General features: G+C 38.9%; 4 protein-coding genes, 1 non-coding gene and 1 pseudogene across 13 annotated transcripts; 3 read left to right on the top strand and 3 right to left on the bottom strand.

Annotated features, from left to right (window-relative positions):
- Window positions 1–23: 23 nt before the first annotated feature.
- On the bottom strand, window positions 24–111 carry trnay-gua (transfer RNA tyrosine (anticodon GUA)). Its single transcript is given in 2 exon segments — window positions 24–59; window positions 75–111. It is a non-coding gene; the product is annotated as a tRNA-Tyr (tRNA).
- Window positions 112–262: 151 nt separating this feature from the next.
- Window positions 263–7060, bottom strand: arfgap1 (ARF GTPase activating protein 1). 7 transcript variants are annotated; one of them, XM_088390341.1, is made up of 14 exons: window positions 6840–7060; window positions 6429–6497; window positions 6044–6153; window positions 5619–5790; window positions 5207–5307; window positions 5053–5139; window positions 4850–4964; window positions 4712–4768; window positions 4593–4625; window positions 4354–4383; window positions 3710–3766; window positions 2823–2882; window positions 2343–2398; window positions 263–2256 (listed from the first exon to the last, which is right to left on the bottom strand). In XM_088390341.1, exons 2-14 carry the CDS (start codon window positions 6486–6488, stop codon window positions 1917–1919), a joined length of 1278 nt encoding a protein of 425 aa, XP_088246467.1. In that variant the 5' UTR covers window positions 6489–6497; window positions 6840–7060; the 3' UTR covers window positions 263–1916. The 7 variants fall into 7 exon arrangements, with proteins under 7 accessions (XP_088246467.1, XP_088246461.1, XP_088246464.1 ...); XM_088390335.1 differs by lacking the exon at window positions 4354–4383; XM_088390338.1 differs by lacking the exons at window positions 2823–2882; window positions 3710–3766 and having other exon boundaries at window positions 2343–2392.
- A 1214-nt stretch (window positions 7061–8274) lies between these two features.
- LOC148390525 (ammonium transporter Rh type B pseudogene) lies at window positions 8275–9878 on the top strand (annotated as a pseudogene).
- Window positions 9879–12728: 2850 nt separating this feature from the next.
- On the bottom strand, window positions 12729–15197 carry LOC148390524 (uncharacterized). Its single transcript, XM_088388914.1, has 7 exons — window positions 14982–15197; window positions 14627–14750; window positions 14140–14229; window positions 14031–14058; window positions 13872–13933; window positions 13712–13803; window positions 12729–13580 (listed from the first exon to the last, which is right to left on the bottom strand). The coding sequence occupies exons 2-7, from the start codon at window positions 14658–14660 to the stop codon at window positions 13341–13343; spliced, it is 546 nt and encodes a 181-aa protein (XP_088245040.1). The 5' UTR covers window positions 14661–14750; window positions 14982–15197; the 3' UTR covers window positions 12729–13340.
- Window positions 15198–15280: 83 nt separating this feature from the next.
- Window positions 15281–18409, top strand: LOC148390523 (translocon-associated protein subunit alpha-like). Its single transcript, XM_088388912.1, has 9 exons — window positions 15281–15444; window positions 16260–16378; window positions 16447–16540; window positions 16603–16730; window positions 16810–16944; window positions 17067–17143; window positions 17444–17522; window positions 17631–17724; window positions 17802–18409. The coding sequence occupies exons 1-9, from the start codon at window positions 15375–15377 to the stop codon at window positions 17864–17866; spliced, it is 861 nt and encodes a 286-aa protein (XP_088245038.1). The 5' UTR covers window positions 15281–15374; the 3' UTR covers window positions 17867–18409.
- A 208-nt stretch (window positions 18410–18617) lies between these two features.
- On the top strand, window positions 18618–22466 carry LOC148390522 (neuritin-like). Of its 3 annotated transcripts, XM_088388920.1 has the most exons (4): window positions 18618–18883; window positions 19435–19588; window positions 20316–20594; window positions 20628–22466. In XM_088388920.1, exons 1-3 carry the CDS (start codon window positions 18832–18834, stop codon window positions 20548–20550), a joined length of 441 nt encoding a protein of 146 aa, XP_088245046.1. In that variant the 5' UTR covers window positions 18618–18831; the 3' UTR covers window positions 20551–20594; window positions 20628–22466. The 3 variants fall into 3 exon arrangements, with proteins under 3 accessions (XP_088245046.1, XP_088245045.1, XP_088245047.1); XM_088388919.1 differs by having other exon boundaries at window positions 18620–18883; window positions 20316–22466; XM_088388921.1 differs by lacking the exon at window positions 18618–18883 and adding an exon at window positions 18920–19045 and having other exon boundaries at window positions 20316–22466.
- The last annotated feature ends 18 nt before the right edge of the window (window positions 22467–22484 follow it).

Below are 22484 nucleotides of genomic sequence, written 5' to 3'. Positions count from 1 at the left end.
ATCAAATGGTGGTGCAAAATACATCCTTCGAGCCGGATTTGAACCAGCGACTTAAGGATATCGTCTTATTACCCCTACAGTCCTCCGCTCTGCCAACTGAGCTATCGAAGGGTGTGATCTTAGGATTCCAGCGTATTGCTCCTACAGTCCTGACAGACTTTGATGTGCAGCAAAACAGCACAACAAAGCTTCTAAATTCTCGGAGATATGCTAAGAGTGTCATGGTTTTTTTTCCATGAAAACAAGGTCTAAGCAGACAAAATGCCAGTGAATCTACACAATTTATTCAACACAGAGATCATGTATACAGGTGAATATCCACAGTCTGTGGCCTGTAACACAGGCTTGCCTCATGGGGTTGCTGCTGGTGAAACTTGGAAGGGAGCAACTTGACAGAACCGCACTTGAATACACTGAAGATTTGGAGGATTTAACAACAGCTGAATATTTTAATTTTCACACTACAGATCTCATGCACAACATCAAAAATAACATCTGTCATGAGAAACATTAACATAGCATAATTGCAATGTTTTACAGGCACAGCTGCTGAGCAGTTTTTTTTTTAAATGTAGTTAGGTTAAGATTATAATGCAGAATAAATTTTGTCTCGTGTTTATGTCAGCACCTGGATGCATTTTGTTTAGCATTCAGCGACTTACCCCAGCAAGATATTGGAGAATAATGTTTTTAAAAGAATATTAGGTGTGTATATATCATGCTGTCATGACACGGGGAGGAAATGAGTCATGGAAGAGCTCGGAGGTAACAATTTACAAACACGCATAATATGAGATTTTCCATTTACAAACATGTAAAACTCACGGCATCACATGAACAAAGTCACAACAAGCTGACATGACCAAAGAGGGGTTTAAGGCTTTAACACATCAGGATACAGGACAACTGTTCTTGGAGTGTGTGTGTGTGTTTTTTTTTTAATCATAGTACTCTACTGACAGTGAGGCAATTTAAAGTTGCTGCCATTCCTTTTGTCTTGTTTTAACATAAGATGAAATCCCCATCATACTGCGGACACAACAAAGAAAGACATATCGCATACTATATAGTAATTTCTTCGAGGTAGAAACGGAATAGAATAAGGTTTTCTTCATCAAATATGACTTAAAGGTGGATTAAAAAAAATAGATATCTTGAACAAAGCATTTGTCTTCCCAGAAAAGCACCAAAAACATTGTTTGTTTATCATATGTGTAAATAAATGTGTTTTAATGGTTATAACGCGGATCATCTGTCCGTCCGTCTGTATGCATTGTTTTAATTGTCTCATTGCCACAAGATGGCAGCAACTTATGTCTAAATGAAACTCCTCAGCTCACGTCAACATACTCCAGTCGCCACTAGATGGCGCCTGATCACAAAACCAGGCATTAAGTGTCCTGCAGGGAATAAGGATAGGTGCAAATAGACAAATCCATGACAGCTAATTTGCATTTTTTCACAGATTCATTTATGCACACTATCAGTGCGGCTGACCACAAGATCAAGAATAGCGCTAGCCATTCTGTATTTACAATGATTTACAGTACCAACAGTATCTCATGCGTCATTTTCTTTTAGAAGTGAAATGAGCAGCAATATTACAATGTAACAAGTATACAGGATGAACATTGACTTATTTAGCAACAGGGTCGATACCACTTTCTGTCATGGAGTAGTCAATTGGAATCTTATATACACTGATTATTTTTTTCCTCGGGGCAATATAAAACAAGTCCGAGTCAATATAGTTGTCATTTTTATGAATAAGACTTATCATGCAGTTAATGTAAACCTTGGGCATGTGTTTAACGTAGAGCATTAGAATGGACTGACAGGAAGTGTTCGGCAAAACACCTCCTTCCCAGTGCTGGTGGGATGATGAGTGAAAAAGAGGCAAAGGGTTGGTGAGATGATTACCAGTCTGCATTACCCCAGGCTTCCTCGGCAGGTTTCGTCGGACTCTTTTTGGTCTTGCCATCTGCTTTCTCCCAGTTGTTGTCCCAGGCCTCCCAGCTCTCCTCTGTGCTGTGTTTGTTGTTGGATGCCGCATCTGAGCCCCAATTGTCCCAACTGTCAGAGCTCTTCTTTGCAGAATTATCTGCAATGGTCCAGCTGTCACTGCTTGGGGATTTCTTTGCTTTAAGGGAGCTGTTGCTACCAAATGTTTCCCAGAAGTCCTTTGAGGCAGGCTGGGTGGAACTACCCTGATATCCCTCAGTAGCATCCATGTTCTGGTAGCTATCTCCAGCGGCCCTAAACACAAGGACACAATTTCACATTACAATTAAATTTGGGGTGTGGCATTTCTACTCGACTACTTTATTTCAATGTATAACTACCCGTCTTCTGGTTTTCCCGAGAAGAGATTGGTCAATTTGGCACCAGCTCCCTGCACCTAAAGTAGACACTATACTTTAAAATAGATATAAAGTTGACACACAACAGTTACCTTGCGCATTCAGTGACTACCAATGTCTTTTTTTTTTTTAAATATCATTTATCAATAACATTTAATATTTAATGTATAAGTCTTGACAGAACAAGAGACAGTGATGATAAAATAACAAATGGTGTGCATATAAATACTCACCACCAAAGTACAAATGGCAGCAAGAAAAAACAACAGAACATTTCATTAATATATATGTACATACATTTTGCAACAAAACCAGTCTCTTTTGAGGGTGGAAACAAGGGCACGTGCCTTGCACAGTTATTGTTTTCCAGTGATTTTATTTTAAATATTAATTATTACTGTTGTACGCTCACAAGACTGGTTTTGTCCCTTCAGTTTGTCAGAGCTCTGCCATCCATCCTACCTTGTTTGCCAACTCAGAGATGCCGATTGTCATTTCATCTAGCAATTTGCCATCTTTCACCTGGATGAGCCAAATTGTAATAATTTCAACAAATCGTATGAATACATTTTTAGTACAGTTACAGTGGATAGAAATAGTCGATACAGCCCTTGCGATGATGTGCCAGGATTTTGTGATGTTTATTAAAAGAATTGCGAGAAGCTAGGATATGGTGTGCACATTGGCGCAACCACATTTATCCAACTGAGCTGAACAGGTCATAGGTCAACATAGGTGATTTTTTTTTTTAATGATTTCTGTTGGTCTTATTTTTTACATCATAAAAATCTGGCATTTGAATGGGGGCGTGTGTAGTTTTTTTTTTCTTTTAATCCACTGTATATTTAAAACAGCAATCATTTTTGGCTGATTATATTTATTACAAATGCCTCAAAAAAGTTAGTTAAATGCAAAGAAATGCGGCTACAATCGTTTTCAATAAGGGAAAAGAGAAGCGCATGCTGCAGGTGCCTAATCCATGTCAACTGTACATTATAAGGCAAAAGACTGATTTTACCAGGCTTGTCCAGTCACCGACTCAAAACCTAAGATATGTATAGATTCATATGATATGGTTGAAGCAGGTGCCAAGAACGATGGCCCAGAACCAGAAGGGGTGGAGAAAAGAATTGATCATTACAATTCTGCAAAAACAACTTCAATCTCCATATCCCCTAAACTAGTTAGAACGTTAACTTACTAATGTCCTGGTTTTGTCTTATAATGTGAGTTCACATGAAGCCGATAAAGCAAGCAGTGTCAAAAATAGCACATTCACATCTAAAACTGTTTTCTTTTTAAATGCTGCAACCCACCACCAAATGAGCAACTTCAAACATCAATGTTACCTTTTCTTGGGTAGGTTTGATAACACTTTCATTTATTGTGTGTCCTAACTCTGTGGCCTAGTGGGAAGTGAGAGGGAGGGTCACTTCAATTAAACAGATTCATACTGACAGTTTGGCATGAAGTGACTAATGACGCTCAACAAGAACTTGTCGGTGTAATGGCTCACAGACCGCTCTAGCGAATATAGAGGCATGGATTTGGGATTCAATGTGAGGAAACCATTTTAAACATATAATTAAGGGTGGGTGAAAATATTTTTGGGCCATTACACCTTGACAACACAAAAAAAAAGCAAAACTATATAAATAGTTGATTTTTTTTTTATCCGTATCCACTTATACAGTGACCGATGGGAGAAAATTAAAAATTTATTCTTTAAGTTATCCATAAACTCATAGCACATATTTTATGATGCAGAAGCCAACAACCCACAGGTGACAGCCACCATTTGTGAAATGTCTCTTTGCTAGCAAAAAATGATCTAAATCGTGCAAGCAGAACAATCCGAAAATAAAGTAACATTAAAATAAATGTGCACTAAGCAGAAAATATTCTCATGCAGACACATTTTCGTTCTTAAATGACATGACACAAATACAAACATGATGCAGGAAAAGTCTCATGCGCTCATTTCTTGCTTTACCGGTTCTGGGGGCGCTTTATAGCCCCTTAACTACATCCAGAGAAGGCAAAGAGATATTAAACGTAACTGATTAGAGATCATCATGCCTTTAGATTTAAAATGTGCAATGAGGCAAGTATTTTTTGTATTAAATAAACAAAGCATTCAGTCTATGTAAAATAAACTAGTCATAAATTCAATAATGTATGTAATCACTTTTGTGTGTACCTGAAAGACGCCACCAACCATATCAGTCTTACCTTCAAAGTTGCTTGATTTGCCAATTTTGTTGTCTGGGTGGGAAGAAATATGAATATGTTAAGAAGTATTTGTCTCCGAAATGTTACCACTTAACTGTAACGGTGCAGCAAATTCTTACATTATCTTTTGCTATGGAAGCAAATTTAGTGGCCCCAACAGTGAAATTGCTCCAACCCTGCAAAACAAAAAGAAAGCAGGATAAATGAAAAGCTATGACAGTCAAATGAAAGGCTGACTGTTTACAACGTGGTCTTACTGAATAAATGGAGGTCATGGCATTGTTAATGAAGTCATCTTCCTTCTTTTCAGGGGTCACTGTGTTGCCAAAGCCAACATAGCGATTCTCTTGATTCCCACTGTAACCACCTCCACTGAAAAAGAGATTAATCAAAGTCATAAACTTCTTAAAAAGAAAAAAGAAAATGTAACAATCCTTGATAGGACGATCAGGTTTTCAACCTCTGATAAGAGTTGACGTCATCACTCAACCAGTCTTCAAATGCTTTATCACCAGATGTGGCGGAGTTCACTCCAGACCCCCCGGATCTGTGGCGCATATTCGCAGTATTAATGACGAGTCATATCCTGGGAATAAATTTCCCTTCGGTCTTACCGGTGAGAGGATGAAAGGCTGCTTTTGGGTTGAGGTGATGTCCAATTTTTGGCAGATGATGTTTCAATTGACCACTCCTTGCCCTCTGCTTCGGTGGCAACCTGACACATCCAATAATAAAGATGAATAACAGAAATTTTATGTTTCTTGAGATAACATTAGATATTGAAGCTGAGACAACCAGGCTGGAAATGTCACAAGAAACTGACACAAGATTTTACAAATATTAATACTCTCCATTATCATTAAGATTGTTTTTACATTTCCTAATCACCTTGGACAACTTTGAGGAAACAATCATTTGCACCACTTGCATACTTAAATGAGATGTAAATGCCAAAAATGTTAAAAAAAAATTGTTGTTAATGTTGGAACATCGTTATCGCTTAAAGGAACTCGCTTGTCAGCTTACCTTGTCCCTGAATAGCGCAGCAGCTCGGCTGTTATACTTCTCCTGTAAATTCCAGTTGGGATTGTAATCATCTTGGAGTTCGAGAAACAAACGAAATTTGCCATTCCCTCCCGCTTTCATCTTCTCAAGCTCAATATCTTTCCACTTGTCCATAGTGACAGAACGTACAAAACTGTAAACAGAAAAGAGTTGTTTCACCAAACGCTACAATAAATGTTAAGTAATATTCTAGAAACAAAAAAACAATAGGTGAAGTCTTTTGGTAATCATTTGTATTTTATAACGCTGTTATTAACTAACTGCTGCGTTACGTGGATTACAATCATCTAAGGGTGTGTCAAGGATGCAGAATCATGAATTAATTGAGGTCAAAGTTGAAAGCTGTTGCACTCATCTCTGAAAACACATGAGATCATTTTCTCTACCTGAGATGAACCCCCAAGCCTCTGTGTTTTCCAGAGCATTCCAGACATATCCAGATTCCATAGGTCACACTAACCCACTGTGGGTTGAACGCCCCACACTCAAAGCACAACTGCGAGAGAGAAAACAAAAAGCATTATATAAGGAATTCAATATTCATTAGATATGGTTGCAAAGTATGCTGTTAAAGCTTGCAGACACTATTAATATTAATCGTACTCCTGTATTCATTGGTTTGGTCCCCTGGGGAAGAGAGGTAGCTTTCTTTAATGGTGATTTTACAGCAGCATTAGCTACCCACAACACCACATTTGCTTACAAGTTTTTTAAAGTGGTTTCAGTTCATGTGTAGCAACCATAGCTAAATGGGTTCCTCTGTGGACTTACATTATTTTCATCTTGCGTTCTGACTTCCTTCAAAACTCTTCTTGTTCTTGGACTGGCCATGTTGATTCACTGGCAACAGATATAACAGAATGTTATTACGGTGGCGCTGTGCTATAAAGTGACTTCTAGTAATAAACATTGTGTTTATGAGATTTGAAATATATTTATTGCATAAGTCGGAGAAGTACTATTAGTACAGTACATTGCTGCTCATGAATGAGCATGGAATCTACAGATTTAATCTATCGACGTTTACCGCACGACGTGTTAATTCTCAACATTTAACTATTTCACTTGTCTTGAGGTGTTGCCAAATAGATGGATAGTCAGTCAGTCGCGATTATGATTTGACACGATGACTGAACACCGACAAGGCTAGGTTAGCCACCGAGCTAGCGCACCAAGGCTTACCTGTTGGGTTGGCGAGCAACAATGTCAGAAGATGCTGTAAAAATCAACCACACACGTTTTACTTTACTCGCAGATGTTAAGATAGTGTGATGGGGCGACTTTAAAGGGCTGTCAGGCCAACAGAAATAAAGAAAATAAACTACTGCTCTGTCAAACACCGGCAGCCATGTTCCTGTTTGCATACGTGGGCAGTGCAATGCATTGTGGGATTCGTTTCTTCTTCCTGCTACTATTTCGCCTCAGGTTTAAAAAGTCGTGACTCAGCGAGTCTGTCGTTAAAAATAATAATAAATAACATCAGACAAATGAATGTGTCATTTTTTCACGCAGTGTGCAGCATGATGTGATCAAAAGGTTCTATAAACTATAATTTGTTGGATTAATTCATCCACCTTTGCCCGCAAAATACTGTTTGTCAAAATGTATTGATTCAATTTTGTAATTCATTTTTCTCAAGAAATCATTTATTTAAATTCATTAATAAAGTATCAAAATTAGTGTTATAAAAATTGAACATTTAACTTTTTTTTTTTTAGGTAATGCGTACAAAATTTAATTAAAAATGATAGTCGATTATTTTATACATTGGAATTGTTTATTTAATTATTTGTTTAATTATAAGATAAATACTAAATACGGAAAGGTGTTCTGTTTTATCAGGAATGTTTCTGGTTTTATTTTTTCTTCATTTTATGTTTTTGGTTTGTTTTTGGAGATTCCATGGAGACATGTCACAGAATAAACATGCATTTTGTTAAAATGTAATATTTGCTTTGCTATGTTAAACTGAAGTTTGTATTAAATAAGAATAGGCCGGACAGTATTGTTGAAAAACAAAACGAAGACTTGCCTTTTGAGTCTTAGTTGAACATTATTTTCTCTTTGTATGAAGCTGGTATCTTTTAATTTGTACTTGACCATTTATAGACGGATATTCTGATTACTGTAATCTGTTTTATGTGCTGATTTTATGGGTCTTGATTCATCCTTTGTCTTATAATAATTTTTAGTTATTTTATATAATGTTGTCACGCTGACTTTCATCACTCTCATTTTGTGTAACTTTTCAGTCTTAAGTTGTTGATATTAACTCTGTTTTTTCTAAATAGAGCACTTTGCGTGAAGTAACAATGTTTTTAAACAAAAACTATTATATAAAATAAATAAATATTGATTTACTTGAAGTAAAACAACTGCTGTATTATAAAGCATGTATTTTATTTATAACCTTTTTTTAATTGTGATACAGCAGAGGGGGGAAAGTTTCCACTTATGAGGGATTAAAGTGCAGTCCCCTGAGTTTATACGTTGTTAACCTTAACTTATCACCTGCATGGACTGGTGCTCTTTTACCATTGTTATTAGCTTTCCTTATCTGATTAAACTGATTATAAAAGGAGCTATTAGTGCAACTGAGCGAGTATGAGATCAGACCGCCCTTAGCGTTCGTCACCATGAATACGTCAACAAGTCTCCGAGTGCGCCTTCCAGCATTGGTGTTAGTGTTGGAAGTGGTCATCCTGACTCTATATGCCGTCTTTGTCACTTACGATGACGACGCCAATGCCAAGATGCAAAACAATGAGACCGAGGCGATGGACAACAGCGTGTATCACGACTATCCTTTCTTCGCCGACGTCCAAATGATGATCTTCGTCGGCTTCGGCTGCCTGCTGGCCTTCTGCCGCTTCTACGGCTTCAGCGGAATGGTCTTCAACTTTCTTACGGCCACCTTTGCCATCCAGTGGGCAATCGTCATCCAAGGCTTCTTCCAGTTTTACCACGATGGCAAAATCCACCTGAGCGTCGTCAATCTTTTGTATGCAGAATTTGCATGCGCTGTGGTGCTCATCTCCTTTGGGGCCGTGCTTGGGAAGACCAGTCCGGTGCAGCTCCTGGTAATGGCTTTGCTGGAGATCCCCGTGTTTGCTGTGACAGAGTGGGCTGTATTGAAATACATCCGGATAAATGACGCCGGCGGCAGCATTCTTATTCACTTGTTTGCCTGCTACTTTGGTCTCGGTGTGACTTTTGTGCTGTACCGCCCGGCCCTCTGTAACGGCCACTCCAAAGAAGTCACCAGTTACCATTCTGACATCCTCTCAATCATGGGAACCTTGTTCCTCTGGGTGTTCTGGCCTTCCTTCAACTCTGCGCTCACCTTAAAAGGCGACGATCAACACCGAGCGATCCTGCACACTTTTATCGGTCTGAGCTCATCCACTCTCACGGCGTTCGCACTTTCCGCAGTGTTCAATAAGAGAGGCAAGCTCACAATGGCCGACATCCAGAACGTGACTTTGGCAGGTGGTGTGACAGTTGGAGCGTCAGTGGACATGATGATTTCTCCTTCAGCTGCCTACGCTTTGGGCATCATGGGCTGTGTCGCTTGTTTTTTTGGGTACAGGTACCTCAGCCCCTTTTTAGCACGAACCTTGAAGATCCAAGACCAGTGTGGCATTCACAATCTACACGGACTCACGGGCCTCATTTCATCCACGGCCGGAATCTGTGCCATCCTGCTAGCGACCGAGGAAACCTACGGACCCAGCATGTACCAGATCTTTTCCCACTGCGCTCCACCTGAGGGAGATCCAAAACTGCTGGAGCTTCAGATGCTGATCCCCGGGTTGAAGCCGGGCTTGGGGCGTACGGTACAAGAGCAGGCTCTCTACCAAGTGGCAGCGATCTTTTCCACCATTGCACTTTCTACTGTTGGTGGACTGCTGACCGGTTTGGTCTTGACGCTGCCAGTCATGGCTTCCCCATCGGATGAAGACTGCTTTGATGATGAGGCGTTTTTTGATATGCCTCCAGATTTTAATGTACCTGAAAATTTCAAGAACTCTCTCACCTGCAATGAAGTTGGTGTCCATAAAACTAAATTAGCTCTATAAAGTTTAAGCAGACACGCCGATATTTCCCTGCCATTGTTTATATATAATATGAGTCAACCAATGTGTAAACTTCTAATAGGTGATTATATGTTGTCAATCATTCTGACTGTTTTTTCTATTTATTAAATACATTTTTAAAAATAATAAAGGTGAAGACTTCTTTTTTGAAATGCAAACAATAACTGGTATTACTTCAACACAGGTCAACAAATACTATTTCGTTAATCAGGCTAGTTTATTTATTGAGTCCTTACAGTAAAACTAAGCAGTGCAAAGTATAAGTATGTGCACAGTTGGAAGGTTGCGTGGCTGATTTTATGCAGATATTTCACTTTCATCATCAGTACCCCATTTCCTTTGATGAAACGCGACTGCTTATCATCTGCTTCCGGAAGGTAACGCCACTGTGTGAGATAATAATGTACCCATTGGCACCTTATCTACAAACCAAAATTGAATCTTGAAAAAGAGACTTGCATTGCCACCCACACGAAGTCATTGATTAGATTAGGAGAAGAACAATCAGTCAGTCATTTAATAAAAGCACAAAGACTAACCTAATTTAGGTCTGAATTTTGGCCAGTAAATTTCCAATATGTAGTAATAGATCATTTTCAAGATTATTTCATATTCTTGCCGTGTGCGGTCCTTAAAAACGTGCCACATGCTAAAATGTCCAGTTTACTCTACATAGGTGCGTTAAAAAAGTTGTACCATCTCAAATACATTTCATGCTTCTTACGGGATATTTCCAAGCCTCATTCGTCAAAAGAAAATTTGTGGCAATAATAGTCATCACCAATGTTAAACCAAATGATACACACGACACAAACTTCCTTGTATTCACAGTGCAATATTTTGAATGATAATGAACTTAGATAGAAACACAACTATCAGCAGGAACTATGTTTTACAACCGTATTTACAATTTTACACATAAGTATTTATTGCATGACATTGATACTTGATACAGTATCATGGTATTGTATAATACTGTATTTTTAGTGCCCAAATTCAATCCATAAATCATGTCAATTTAATCTTATTATTTTATTTCATTACAATATGATGGTACACTGGTTGGCACAGCCACCTCAGAGGTGCAGGGTTCGAGTCTGACTGGAATGTGGACTGGGATGAATAGAGCATACTTATTGATTAGATAACAATTTAGATCATCAGCTCTTAAAAGATTATATAAATAACAGGGAGATCATGGGTCACCAATATTTTTCAAATTGAGGGCTACTTTTTGGGTACTGACTATTGCAAGGGCCTACCAGTTTGATATACACTTCTGTAAAAACATTTCTTCAAAATATCGTTTTTAATCATTATTATTAATGAACTGTAATCATTTAAAACTAGTGACATTCGTTTATGTGAATACATTATTGTAATCTCTCTAAGTTTATCTAGGTAGAGTACATATTAAAATGATTTTAATTCTAACATACTCTCACAACTTTGCTAGCTACTGAGAAACTAAAATTTACAGTAATCAAACTATCAGTGTTAATCCAGTTCATGACCCAAGCGGTACATATAGTCACTTTTTGAACTTTCAAATTTAGTTTGTAGGTCAGGTGGCAAAGCATACAGTATTATCGCACACATGTAGTGGTATCACCTTCGAAATGCAGATAATAAGCAGCCATTATTCATCAAAAGGGAAAGGCGACTGATGATTAAGTAATACTTAGGTGTCGTATTAGCCTCAAATCTTCAAACTGTGGTTTATTGTACACATTTTCACCATTGAAACCTAAATATGCATCTCAAATGATGTACTGTATAGAATAAAAATGGATGAACCATACCACAAATCTATGTTGTTTAATGTTTAGGTGTTTAAAAAAAAGGGTCTGCACATTTACCTTATTAAGCATTTGATTACGCTTTGAATGACTTTGACTTTGACATCATATATAATAGATAACAGTGAAGTATCAGTGTGGCTGATCAGACTTTATGGAGCTAGTTTATTTTTATTGACATCAATGTTATTGCAGGTTAGAGAGTTCTGGATATCTTCCAGTCCATTAAAATCTGGAGGCATATGAAGGCATGCTTCTGTGCTGTACACCGTAAGCCCGGTTTCAACCTAAGGATCAGCATCTGAAGCTCCAGCAGCTTTGGGTTTTCCTCAGGTGGAATGCCGTGGGAAAAAGTCCAGTACATGCTGGGTCCATAGGCTTCCTTGGTTGCTAGCAAGATGCCAGAGATTCCAGTCTGTGCAGATTGTGAATTCCGCACTGGTCCTGGATCTTCATACTTCATGCCAGAAAGGGCCTGAGAGACTTTTATTTAAAAGAATAAACAAACAAGCGACACAGCCCATGATGCCAAAGCGTAGGCGGCTGAAGGAGAAATCATCATGTCCACTGACGCTCCAACTGTCATACCACCTGCCAAAGTCACGTTCTGGATGTCGGCCAATATGAGCTTGCATCTCTTATTGAACACTGCAGAAAGTGCGAACGCCATGACAGTGGATGAGCTCAGACTGATAAAAGTGTGCAAGATTGCTCGATGTTGATCGTCGCCTCTTAAGGTAAGCGCAGAGGTGAAGGAGGGCCAGAATACTGAGGGCAGGGCAGGACAGCACAAGTAGAAGTAGCAGGCAAACAAGTGAAGAGGAAAGCTGATTGACATTGGCGTCGTTGTCATAAGTGACAAAGATGGCATATAGAGTCAGGACCCCTTCCAACACTATCACCAATGCTGGCAGACGTACTGGAAACTTGTTGATCCGTTCATGGTGAGGTGTGCTCACGGCGGTCTGATCTCATACCCGCTCATTTGCTACTAATAACTAATAGCTCCTTATATATGTAATCAATTTTATCAGATAAGGGAAGATAATAACAATGAGCACCGGTTTCATGCAGGTGACAGGTTAAGGTTAACAAAATATCAACTCGGGGAATTGCCCTTTAATCCCTAGAGGAACATTTTCTCCTCTCCTGCTGTATCACAATAAAAAAGATAATTCTGTACACCAAAATACCAATTTTATTACAGCACATTTGTCTTACTTGTCGTCAATCCGTATTTATTGGTTCAGTATGTGTTTTGCACAAAAATTTTATTACTAGATCACATAAAGTGTTAGCAATATTAAAAGCAATATTAACACACATACAGCAGGGACTGAAAAGAGAGCTAAGAACATACATAATCAAGAGTGAGCTAAATAATATATATATATTTATTTATCTATCTATTTTAAAATATTGGTTTGAATGTGGTTGATTATTCAAGATAAAATTGATGAGACTAAGAGTAATATGAATGATACAAAATAAGACAAATGGCGAATCAAGAGCTATAAAAATATGATCACTAAAAGACAAGCACAAAATAAAAGTAAAAAGTTAACTTTAAAAAAGATGAAAATAATCTTTCAATTACATTTGAAAATAGAACGAGACTAAAGACTAGGTCTAAAGGTAAGTTTTAAGTTTACGTTTAAACATATCATTTGGCATATATGAACTTTACTATACCATGGCCGTTTTAACCTCAAGGACATCAACCAATAAATGATCAACAGTGCCACCTTGTGGTTAAAAGTTGACAGTTCAACCTGCCACGGCTCTTCTCAAACACGATTAGCATAATATTGCGCAATGTCTGCGTTGTCGCCAGTTTTGGTGCGCTTGGTTTGCACAGAAGCATACACATCCGTCACGGTAGTATCTGAATGCGCGTTTTTTTTGTCTTTCTCTCCCAATGCATCTGACTGAAACACGGCTGAGTATTCAACCTGAGGAGAACTGCAAGCAGAATTGTTCTTGGAGCTCTTTCGGTCCAGGTTGGCGTAACAGTCTGGACTTTGTGGCTGAAAAGAGAAAATAAAGAGGATCCCTATGTAATTGCTTCACTTAATTTCATTTTCTACTACATGGTGATGGTAATGTGCTTAATTCCTTTTCGTTGTTTTTGCAATAAATTTGTATAAAAAAAATAAACCTGCGAGTCAGGGCTTGGGCTCAGTGGATCATGCAGAGATGACGAACTGACTGTCAAGCGTGAAGGATTGATTTCAGAAATTGCAGTTGCACCTGAGAACGAAATGTTGAAAGTCGACACAAATCCAGAATGCAAGAGGGAAATTCCCAAAATGACTTACTAGTTTGCATACAGCTGACGTTTCCATATATTGGATTATCGCTCATCTGTTGGACACTCTGTCTAAACAGCACATAAAAGTGATGTGTTTTTGATCGAGGGTTGCAGTTTTAGAAATACAAATATCCTATATTATTTGGATTAGGCAAAATTTAAATACCTTTGTTTGGACCAACATTTTTTGTTCTCTGATGAAGCATACAGAGGAACAAATCAAATATTAGATGACCAAAATACATTTGTTGAACTGTTTTAAATAAATTGGTTACCTGAGCAACATAATTTTAAAACACAAAAAATAATATTGCAAGAAACTGACAGTATCAGTAATCCACTGATCACCCAGAAGCAGTTCTCATCTGGCAAAGGAGAGAACAGAAATGACTTGATTACAATTCATTATATAATACATTATATGAGAAAAACTATTACGCGAATAAACTTTCTACTTGCGGGATTATTCATTGGCTAACCTATTTCATAATTTTGCTAGTTTTTGTGTTGAGCTTTTATTGTTTCAAAAAAGAGGAAGAATGAGACAACAATGACCACACACAAACATTCGACACACTTTAAATAAAACATGCACAGGTTGAATAAAAGTTAACCATGCACCCTCCAACAATGCAATATACAACACTTTCAATCAACACACCAAAACGGAACATAGTAATCTTTGTAAAAGCAGAACATTCGCAATATATCTTAGAACTGCACTTAATGATCGAGATGAGTAATATCTATTTCAAGACTTACCATTTGTGAATGGGCAACAAGTACAGTTTGACATGTTGATGATTCTGTGATCACAAGCAGTTTATCTGCACTAACTAATTTCAATGGTGACTTGCAAGCTGCGACTGTCTTCTGAGTAGGCACGCTGAGAAAGAAAAACTGTTAGACAGGATGTGAGCTTTGGCAGAAAACCACAAGATGAGAATAACACCATGTTGAAAAATAAAGATTGAGCATAAAATCTGTCTTAATTTACAAGATCAACAAATGAAGGTGCAAAAAAAAAAAAAAGGGTGACTAAAGTATAACATTGTGTTTCGGCAGCATTTTAGACATTTGAAAATTGATGCTAGCAGAGATTTGGGAGGTTATTCACCAGGATATACTTGGGTAGCAGGGTGTTAGTGGTTACCCCCAACAGGTCTGAAATTGGTTTGAATCAAGGCCTAACCCTTCCTGTATGGTTTCTGCATGTTCATGACCGTGCCATTCATCTGAGCAAAAGAATGAATTAGCAATTAACAACATTCTGGGGTAGACGTGTCAACATGCAAAAAATAAAACAACCAAAAATGAATAAATATTGAAAATCCGCTTGTGCCGAACCGCCGGGCAATAAAATAATGTCTGACTCTGCCTCCAACTTCTCCAAGGATAGTCGATGGGCGGGTCTAAACTCTCTCCAGCCACGCCCCTTCCAACCTCGTCTCTCTCTCTTCTGCAGAACGCTGATGTGTAACTAACTTCAGTCTGCAAACTCGCTCCAAAAATGTTTACTTTCGGATCAAAAATGTTGCTGTTGCTCCTCCTGGCTTTCCCCTGCGGCTTGATATCTATAGGTAAGGTATTTTTAGACCGTATAATTTCTTTTTGTACAGTTAAAATGCGAATCAGACTGTTAAACATATTGACGTGGCATATTTTCCATGAGAAGATGTGAAGCCAGTCGGCCGTGTGCATTCTAAACTACTTTTCTTCATTATCTGAAACGATAAACTTCATGGATATTATTGATCGTCTACTAGTTTACAAGCGCTCATTCGGAATGAATGAATGAAAGTTATCGACGTCTGCTAGCGTTAAACGTGAGGATTTCCCACATGCGCGGACACGCACACTTGAATTTATTCGCCAGCAAGGACGCAGATGTTTTAAATCCATCTCTTTAAACTTGAAGTGTGTCGATGGAGCAACGCGCCTGATGGGACACGTCACCATAGGTGAAATACAATTTGGAGGGTTATCTGACGTCATAGGTCAAGCTGCCCTACTCTGCTGTAGTGTAAATTTGTCCAAATATTGTTTTTATAAAGTGAATAAAATGTAAAAAAATGTAATTTCCATTGTGACTTCCAGTAGTTATCCTCAATTTTTTTATTTTTGCAATATGAATAACCTCCAGATTTGAATTAGTGATTATTAATTAGTGATTATCATGCATGCATCTATGGAAAAACATTTTTGTAGTATGCACAAAGTAGCTGCAAATGTTTACAAGAACTAAGCATACATTGTCTCCATTACCTTAAGATGAATATTTTGCAGGTGATTAGCGAGTGTGTGCATCTAATTAAACTGCTCTGTTGCTAAATGAAATCACTATATGTACAAAATTATGAGAATAAAAATATAAAATGTCTTTATTGTTGTGCAGGGAGAGTGTCTGCCGACACTGAATCTTCTGAGGACATTGACCCAGATGCATCTGTTGATGAGGAAGAAGAAGATGACGAAGAAGAGATGCCGGTGGAGGAAGATCAGATCCAAAGCTCTGTATGTAATAAAAAAACCTGAGAGGTATTATTTTCCAATGCACGTCTACTAACACAATTGTATGTCAGGAAGGAGATGATGACGATGACTCTGACGGTGATGAGAAATTGTTAACATCTCACACCGATGCCGACACAACCATCGTCTTTACGACAGGAGAAGGTGAGTCGGTTTTTCTTTGGTTCAGCATTGCACTCTAATACTCATGCAAATAAATCCTTTAGAGTTTCCTGCCAATGAGATTGTGAGATTCCTAGTGGGTTTCACCAACAAGGGCAGTCAGGATTTCACCGTTGAGTCGTTGGAGGCCTCTTTCCGTTATCCCCAGGACTTCCAATTCTACATTCAGAATGTAAGTCAGATCAGTAATGATTGATATTTTTTTCAGAATGACCATCTCGTATCCTAATAGGTTTTATTTGATTGCGTAGTTCACAGCTTTGCCTCTGAGTACGGTGGTTCCACCGGGCGCGCAGGCCTCCTTCGAATATTCTTTCATCCCAGCTCAGCCCATGGCCGGTCGTCCATTCGGTCTCGTTATCCTCCTCAACTATCACGACACTCAGGTGAGCCAGTACGGTATTTGTCATTATGTCCTTTTTTTTTTGCACCGACGACCACATGATCACAAAAAAATGATGAAATCGCTATCTTTTGTTCATACTGAATGTTTGTGATTGTTCTTCAGGGCTCAGTCTTTCAAACCGCCATTTACAACCAGACTGTCACCATCGTTGAGAAAGAAGAAGGACTGGATGGTGAAACGTAAGGCATTCCTCTTTTGTCCTTTTTTTTCATAGATATTTGAATTTGAAAAGAAATAATGCTCCCATTACATCAAGTCTTATTTCACAACTAATGCCCACAGAGCCATCTTGCATTTCCCTAAAGTGTTGTCCTACCAAACTGTAAAAGGAGGTGTGAAATTGGAGTTGTTAGATTTTTAGTGCTAGAAGCTCATCCGCTTGTGATGCCTCCCACCTTTCTATTGGTTCATAAAATGTTATGTATCTTGAGAAACATTTCCCAGACTTAGGCTAATGGCTGTGTTATGTTCTTTTGCAGAGTGTTTATGTACATCTTCCTCAGCGGGCTAGTGGTGCTGATGCTCTTTGCGATGTACCAGGTTCTGGAATCACGGACGGTAAGTATTTTTAAATCAATTCTACCATTTGAATTCAGAAGTTCCCCTGGTACTCTACTGTTGGATTTTTTTCCTTATATGAGGAAGGTTGTGAATTTTGTTTTTCAGAAAAAGAGAATCTCAGTAAAGTTCGAGAAGGGCACTGGTGGGAAGAACGATGTGGACATCAGCTGGATTCCTCAGGAGACTCTCAATGCCATGAGTAGGTTCTTTTTTTTTTTCTCCTACTATAGTGTAATTGAGGAAATTTGATCCTAATTTCTGCTTTCTATCTCTCAGACAAAGCTTCTCCAAAAAACTCACCACGGAAACGAACCAAGCGGGCAGCCGGAGCGGATCAATAAAGCTGTTGCCTCTCCTTCAGTCAACATAAAGTCCACAAGGATTTCGAAGATCATTTCCTCGCACATGTCTGATGCGTGATGGATGACAGTGTTTGGACTTTGGACTCCGCTGCTCTTAGAGTTGACATCTTGACACTATCTGTACTGATTGTTCATTTTAAGTTTTTTTTTTTTTTTGTAACTATGAATGTTTCTGTGTGACAGGAAATGAGTATGGCTGAAAGCATCTCAGCATCTGAATGTGATACAGTTATCAGCCTTATCTGTCCGTGCCATTTCATAGGACCCTCAAAAAAGCCATTTGAATTAGAATCTTTATAGTCAGTGTGCAACAATGCAATGCAATTGTGATTTTAAAAAAAACAACACTACATTGTGTCCTTGAAGTGACATTTCAAAGATAGCGGAGTGATGGCAGCTGCAATTCGAACAAAAAAAGTTTTTTCTACAGGTCGTTAGATGCTTCCTAAATGTGTCTTGAAGGGGTTACAGACTTTGTTGAAAGACTTTTTGGAGAAAAATAAATTTTACCAAAAAAAAAAAGATGTTTTTGTTTTGTGGCATACAGGTTTAGCAAGTCTTTTGATCTTTTATTTACACATCCTGCATGGAGATGAGCTGACAAAAAGATGAAGCAGCGTGATTAATGTGTGATGTATCAAGGTTGCAGAAGGGAGAGATGGAGGAGGCGAGGAGGGAGGGGGCTGCCCGGTTCCGAAAGGGGGGCGGTTAGCTCATTTTCCGTCGGAGGGGAGAGACAACGTCATCGACCGGAGCAGGGAAGGGCTTTGTGCACACACCCACCGATTGTTTCCTTTTTTTTCCTTTTTTTTTTTACACCCTTGTACTGAAACACGACTCGTGTCAAAATATGAGCAGCTAATTTTCCCAGCGCCTTCTTTTTGTTACTCCAGGTTCCTGTAATCCGATTAACGATCGCATCACGGAGCGTGAAATGGGATGACATGGGATTGTTCACGTCGACCAAGATCGGAGAGATCCTCGGTTTTGCCTTAGGTAAGACATCTCCGTGCTGTCGTATTTTTTTTTATTTTTATACATCTTCCTGCGTGCAGCCATAAGTGTGACATCAGTGCTGTACACGCCTGACGGGAACGTTACATGAGACATGTGGTCGATGGAGCACACGCAGAGATTAAAAAAACACAAGCAGGCGCAGTAAGTTTTTTTTTTTTTTTTTAAATGCCCGTTAGCGAATGCTTCTTTTTACTTGGTCCTTCCAAAATGTCCTTCTACATTTCGAGGGGGGTGAGTGAAGTTCAAATGATGTTGACCAAGTGATTTGATTCAATTAAACCCGAGAATTATTTATGTATGAGCTCTTCAGAAGTGTCAAGTGGAGATGTGGGACACATTTGGAAAGAATTATAATCTCAGTCAATTTTTTTTTGTGAAACATTATCAAGCGTCAAGGACTGTAACGGACAGCACATAGTGGTGGACACATCTGCCTCACAGTTTAGAGGTTCTGGGTTTGAATCCCGTCCAATATCCTCATCGAGATTGATTCGATTGCGCTCTCTGTGTCACCTACATGTGTATTTCAGTGATCCTTTCCATCTCCATGCTGGTGGATTCATCAGATGTGAATTGTGAGAACGTTTACAAGGACTTCTCTGATTGTGTCCTGGAGCTGGGGGAGAGCATGGACAACTACCAGGAAAACGTGACCAGCGAAAGCGGAGTGGCGGCTGTGTGCAGGTGAGACAAGATGAAACATGAAAATAGATCAAATGTGAATGCAATTTCTAAGGTGTACAACTGCTGCACCATATCGATTTTTGTCTGCTTCTTTTTTTAGCTTTTAGGCCGGGGGGCAAATTTTGCAATGCAGTGCACTGTGATCTATAACCGCTATTATGAGGAGCATTTTTAAATGACAACTGTTTGTAAAAGGGGAGTTCTCGATCAGATCCAGTGTTAGATTTCATTAGATGGCGAGTGTATAGAGTTCATTTCAGTAAGATCCATGACTGAGCAGAATAATATAAATGCAAGGAAAGCTCTGCATCTCGTGACAAAAGCAAAGAACGCAGTCCATCATCCGGGAGGAGGAAGACATCCAGTATGGTGCTGAGACACTGAGCCACTCATCTAAATAATTTATGACTCTGCTGGAGTGGTAATGAAATTCCAGGGACTGTTTTGTCATTGTTATTGCACTCCACCACCGGCTTAGACGGCGATTTACACATGAGCTTTCTGTTGAGGAATTTACTCTCGCAATATCATCTGTGATATTGTTTCTCGCGGAGAAGCGGTTACCATGGTAGTTAAAGCTCAATTTGACTTACCGCGAGCCGCCGTATCCATCGCCGTGATGGATTATTGGCAAGTAACTGAATCGGCGACGGCCATCAGGGATGAATTGTGGATAATAAGGTAGATGATTGGCGGTGCTGATCCGATGATGCTTTGTTTGCCGCAGCCACTGGGAAGCTTTCCACACGTGTGCCCTGACGGCGCTGTCTGACTGCCAGCAGGAAGTCAGTTCCATCTGGGAGACTCTGAGGCAGGACTCCCGAAAGATGCGTTTCCAGGGAAGCTTGTTTGATCTGTGTAGCCCCAGCTCGAGTCCAAGCATGAGGTCACCTGTAGCGGCGTTGACCCTGCCCCTAACGGCCATGTTGCTCACCACCGGGCCCAGATGGTCCTTCATGTAAAGGCGGGCGCTGACGAGGAGGAGGAAGGAGATGGGAAGAGTGAGGCCACAGTTTCTATCGGGCTCAGTCCTCGCGAGCACAACCTAAAGCCAAGGAATGCGACAATGATTATCGTGACCTTAGTATCTTCAGTTATACTCAAACTCATCTTGGAAATCAAATTGTCAAAATGATGTAGTGGTCACACCAATGAAGTGACTTTTAAATCAAAGCACCGTGTTCTTTTAGTTGAAGAGTTTAACATTCAGCAAACGTTTCCTCTTGTTCTGTACGCTCAATATTGCCAACAGTTAGCTTGTTGCTTAGCTTTGTGCATTACGTTTGCTGTCGGATGCTGGCCATGAATTTTATACCTGGAGATAGAAACGCTTAAGGGATTTGCTATCGCTACCAACTTCTTTGTGCTAAGCTAAGCTAACCATATTTACAATATATTGTAACATCATTTAGTGCAAAGCTATGATCGCTTCATGAAACTCGCATGTTTTTTTTCACGAATTTCATTTTTTAAATCAAATTTAAATTTTCATGAAGTTGAAAGGAATTCAGGAGGAGGATTAGCCTTAATTATTATTGGCCTGTCAAATATTAGGAGTTCTTCTAATGCTATCATGCAATTTAGTTTCTTTATCAAAGTAATATTTCAATGCCCTCCAGGGACATGTTAAAGTTGAAATAAAGATTCTGAGAATTTTTTTCCAGGAAAGGAACATTCTAACAATGTTGAAATAAATAACAAGCAGTAGCCCCTCCTTTTAAAGTAGTTTGGCCATGACAATCAAGCTTTTTACAAAAGCCTTTTTCGCAGCACATCTGTTGTGAGTGAAGTTCCATAGATCCTTCTCACATGCCAAAAAGTGTCATTTTTACACATTGTTTTGAACTGTATTTGCTCACCAAATGTTTACATAGCCAAGTCAAATTTGTGATAGTGTCAAAGCAATAGAAGCTGTTTTTGTAATGTAACAGTATTTTCAAAATACATTTTTTAATATAAAAAGTGCTTTCATTGTACTTTCAAAAAATTAGGTACAAAATTTATGGTAGGACCAAAACAATACAAAATCAAAGCTTCTCCATTGAAATGTTTGACACACTGACTCATTTACATTACATGTATTTTTTTTCACATACTGTAAATTTAATTATAGAGTGGTGTGATATTTATTGTCATGATCAGTGTTTCAGTTTGGTTCACCTCGGCCCAAACTATTTGACCCTTCTGGTCAATAAACTGCCACAGGCATTGTTTTAATTAGGACATTTGCATTTATAGATCTACTGACACTAACAAATAGTCTCATAAATGTACTGGTAATGAGAAGCGCTATTTATTTCTAATGTCAACATGTTCTGTATTCCAACAGTTGATCTCTTTTTCCTGTTACCTCTCTCGTCGTATATTTGCATGATGACCGTTTTGTGACGGTGCTTCAGATCATTGGGGGATGTGATGATTTGATCGCAGATAAACGTATACTGATGAGTGCATGAAGATATACGACTAACTCCAAAGCACATCAGCTGCCTTTCTCACATCCGTCACCCATCTTGCACCCTCCCTTCTCCTCAATCGGCATGCTCCTTCTGGTTGTTTCTATTTATTCTCTAAGGTTGCGCAGGTCCTAGCATGATGTCATCCATTGTGTGTATGCAGTAATGGGAAATCTAATTGTCCTCAAGCATGAGCAATATATAAGGTCACTTTCACGAAATGACTCCTATCTCTCCGTGTGTATTTCAAGAGCGCATGATCATTTTTATCATAACACGATTTGATTAGAATTTAGGGTAAAACTCTGAATGTAAAGTTCAATATCTGTTTTTGTTTGCTGCTAGAAAGGCACACTACTGTTTAGGATACAAGCAATATATGGCGGTCATGTGTTTGTAATAAAGCACCAGCGTTGTAAAACGTACGGCTCAAGTCTGTG

Source organism: Syngnathus floridae, chromosome 11 (genome assembly GCF_059516105.1).
Source record: "Syngnathus floridae isolate MCC-2025c chromosome 11, RoL_Sflo_1.0, whole genome shotgun sequence".
NCBI lineage: Eukaryota > Metazoa > Chordata > Actinopteri > Syngnathiformes > Syngnathidae > Syngnathus > Syngnathus floridae.
The sequence above is the reverse complement of the archived record's forward strand: the minus strand, read 5'-3'. Positions and strand labels throughout refer to the sequence as shown.

Excerpts from the sequence above, each read along its gene's own strand:
- arfgap1 (XM_088390341.1), bottom strand. The coding sequence starts at position 6,488 with ATGGCCAGTCCAAGAACAAGAAGAGTTTTGAAGGAAGTCAGAACGCAA. Across the intron at positions 2,399-2,822 it reads TCTCTGAGTTGGCAAACAAG|GTGCAGGGAGCTGGTGCCAA; the intron begins GTAGGATGGATG and ends TGTCTACTTTAG. Across the intron at positions 2,257-2,342 it reads TCGGGAAAACCAGAAGACGG|GGCCGCTGGAGATAGCTACC; the intron begins GTAGTTATACAT and ends CCTTGTGTTTAG.
- LOC148390524 (XM_088388914.1), bottom strand. The coding sequence starts at position 14,660 with ATGTCAAACTGTACTTGTTGCCCATTCACAAATG. Across the intron at positions 13,804-13,871 it reads CGTCAGCTGTATGCAAACTA|GTGCAACTGCAATTTCTGAA; the intron begins GTAAGTCATTTT and ends TTTCGTTCTCAG. Across the intron at positions 13,581-13,711 it reads GCCCAAGCCCTGACTCGCAG|CCACAAAGTCCAGACTGTTA; the intron begins GTTTATTTTTTT and ends TTCTCTTTTCAG.
- LOC148390523 (XM_088388912.1), top strand. The coding sequence starts at position 15,375 with ATGTTTACTTTCGGATCAAAAATGTTGCTGTTGCTCCTCCTGGCTTTC. Across the intron at positions 16,731-16,809 it reads TCCAATTCTACATTCAGAAT|TTCACAGCTTTGCCTCTGAG; the intron begins GTAAGTCAGATC and ends TTGATTGCGTAG. Across the intron at positions 16,945-17,066 it reads TCAACTATCACGACACTCAG|GGCTCAGTCTTTCAAACCGC; the intron begins GTGAGCCAGTAC and ends ATTGTTCTTCAG.
- LOC148390522 (XM_088388920.1), top strand. The coding sequence starts at position 18,832 with ATGGGATTGTTCACGTCGACCAAGATCGGAGAGATCCTCGGTTTTGCC. Across the intron at positions 18,884-19,434 it reads GATCCTCGGTTTTGCCTTAG|TGATCCTTTCCATCTCCATG; the intron begins GTAAGACATCTC and ends TGTGTATTTCAG. Across the intron at positions 19,589-20,315 it reads GGAGTGGCGGCTGTGTGCAG|CCACTGGGAAGCTTTCCACA; the intron begins GTGAGACAAGAT and ends TGTTTGCCGCAG.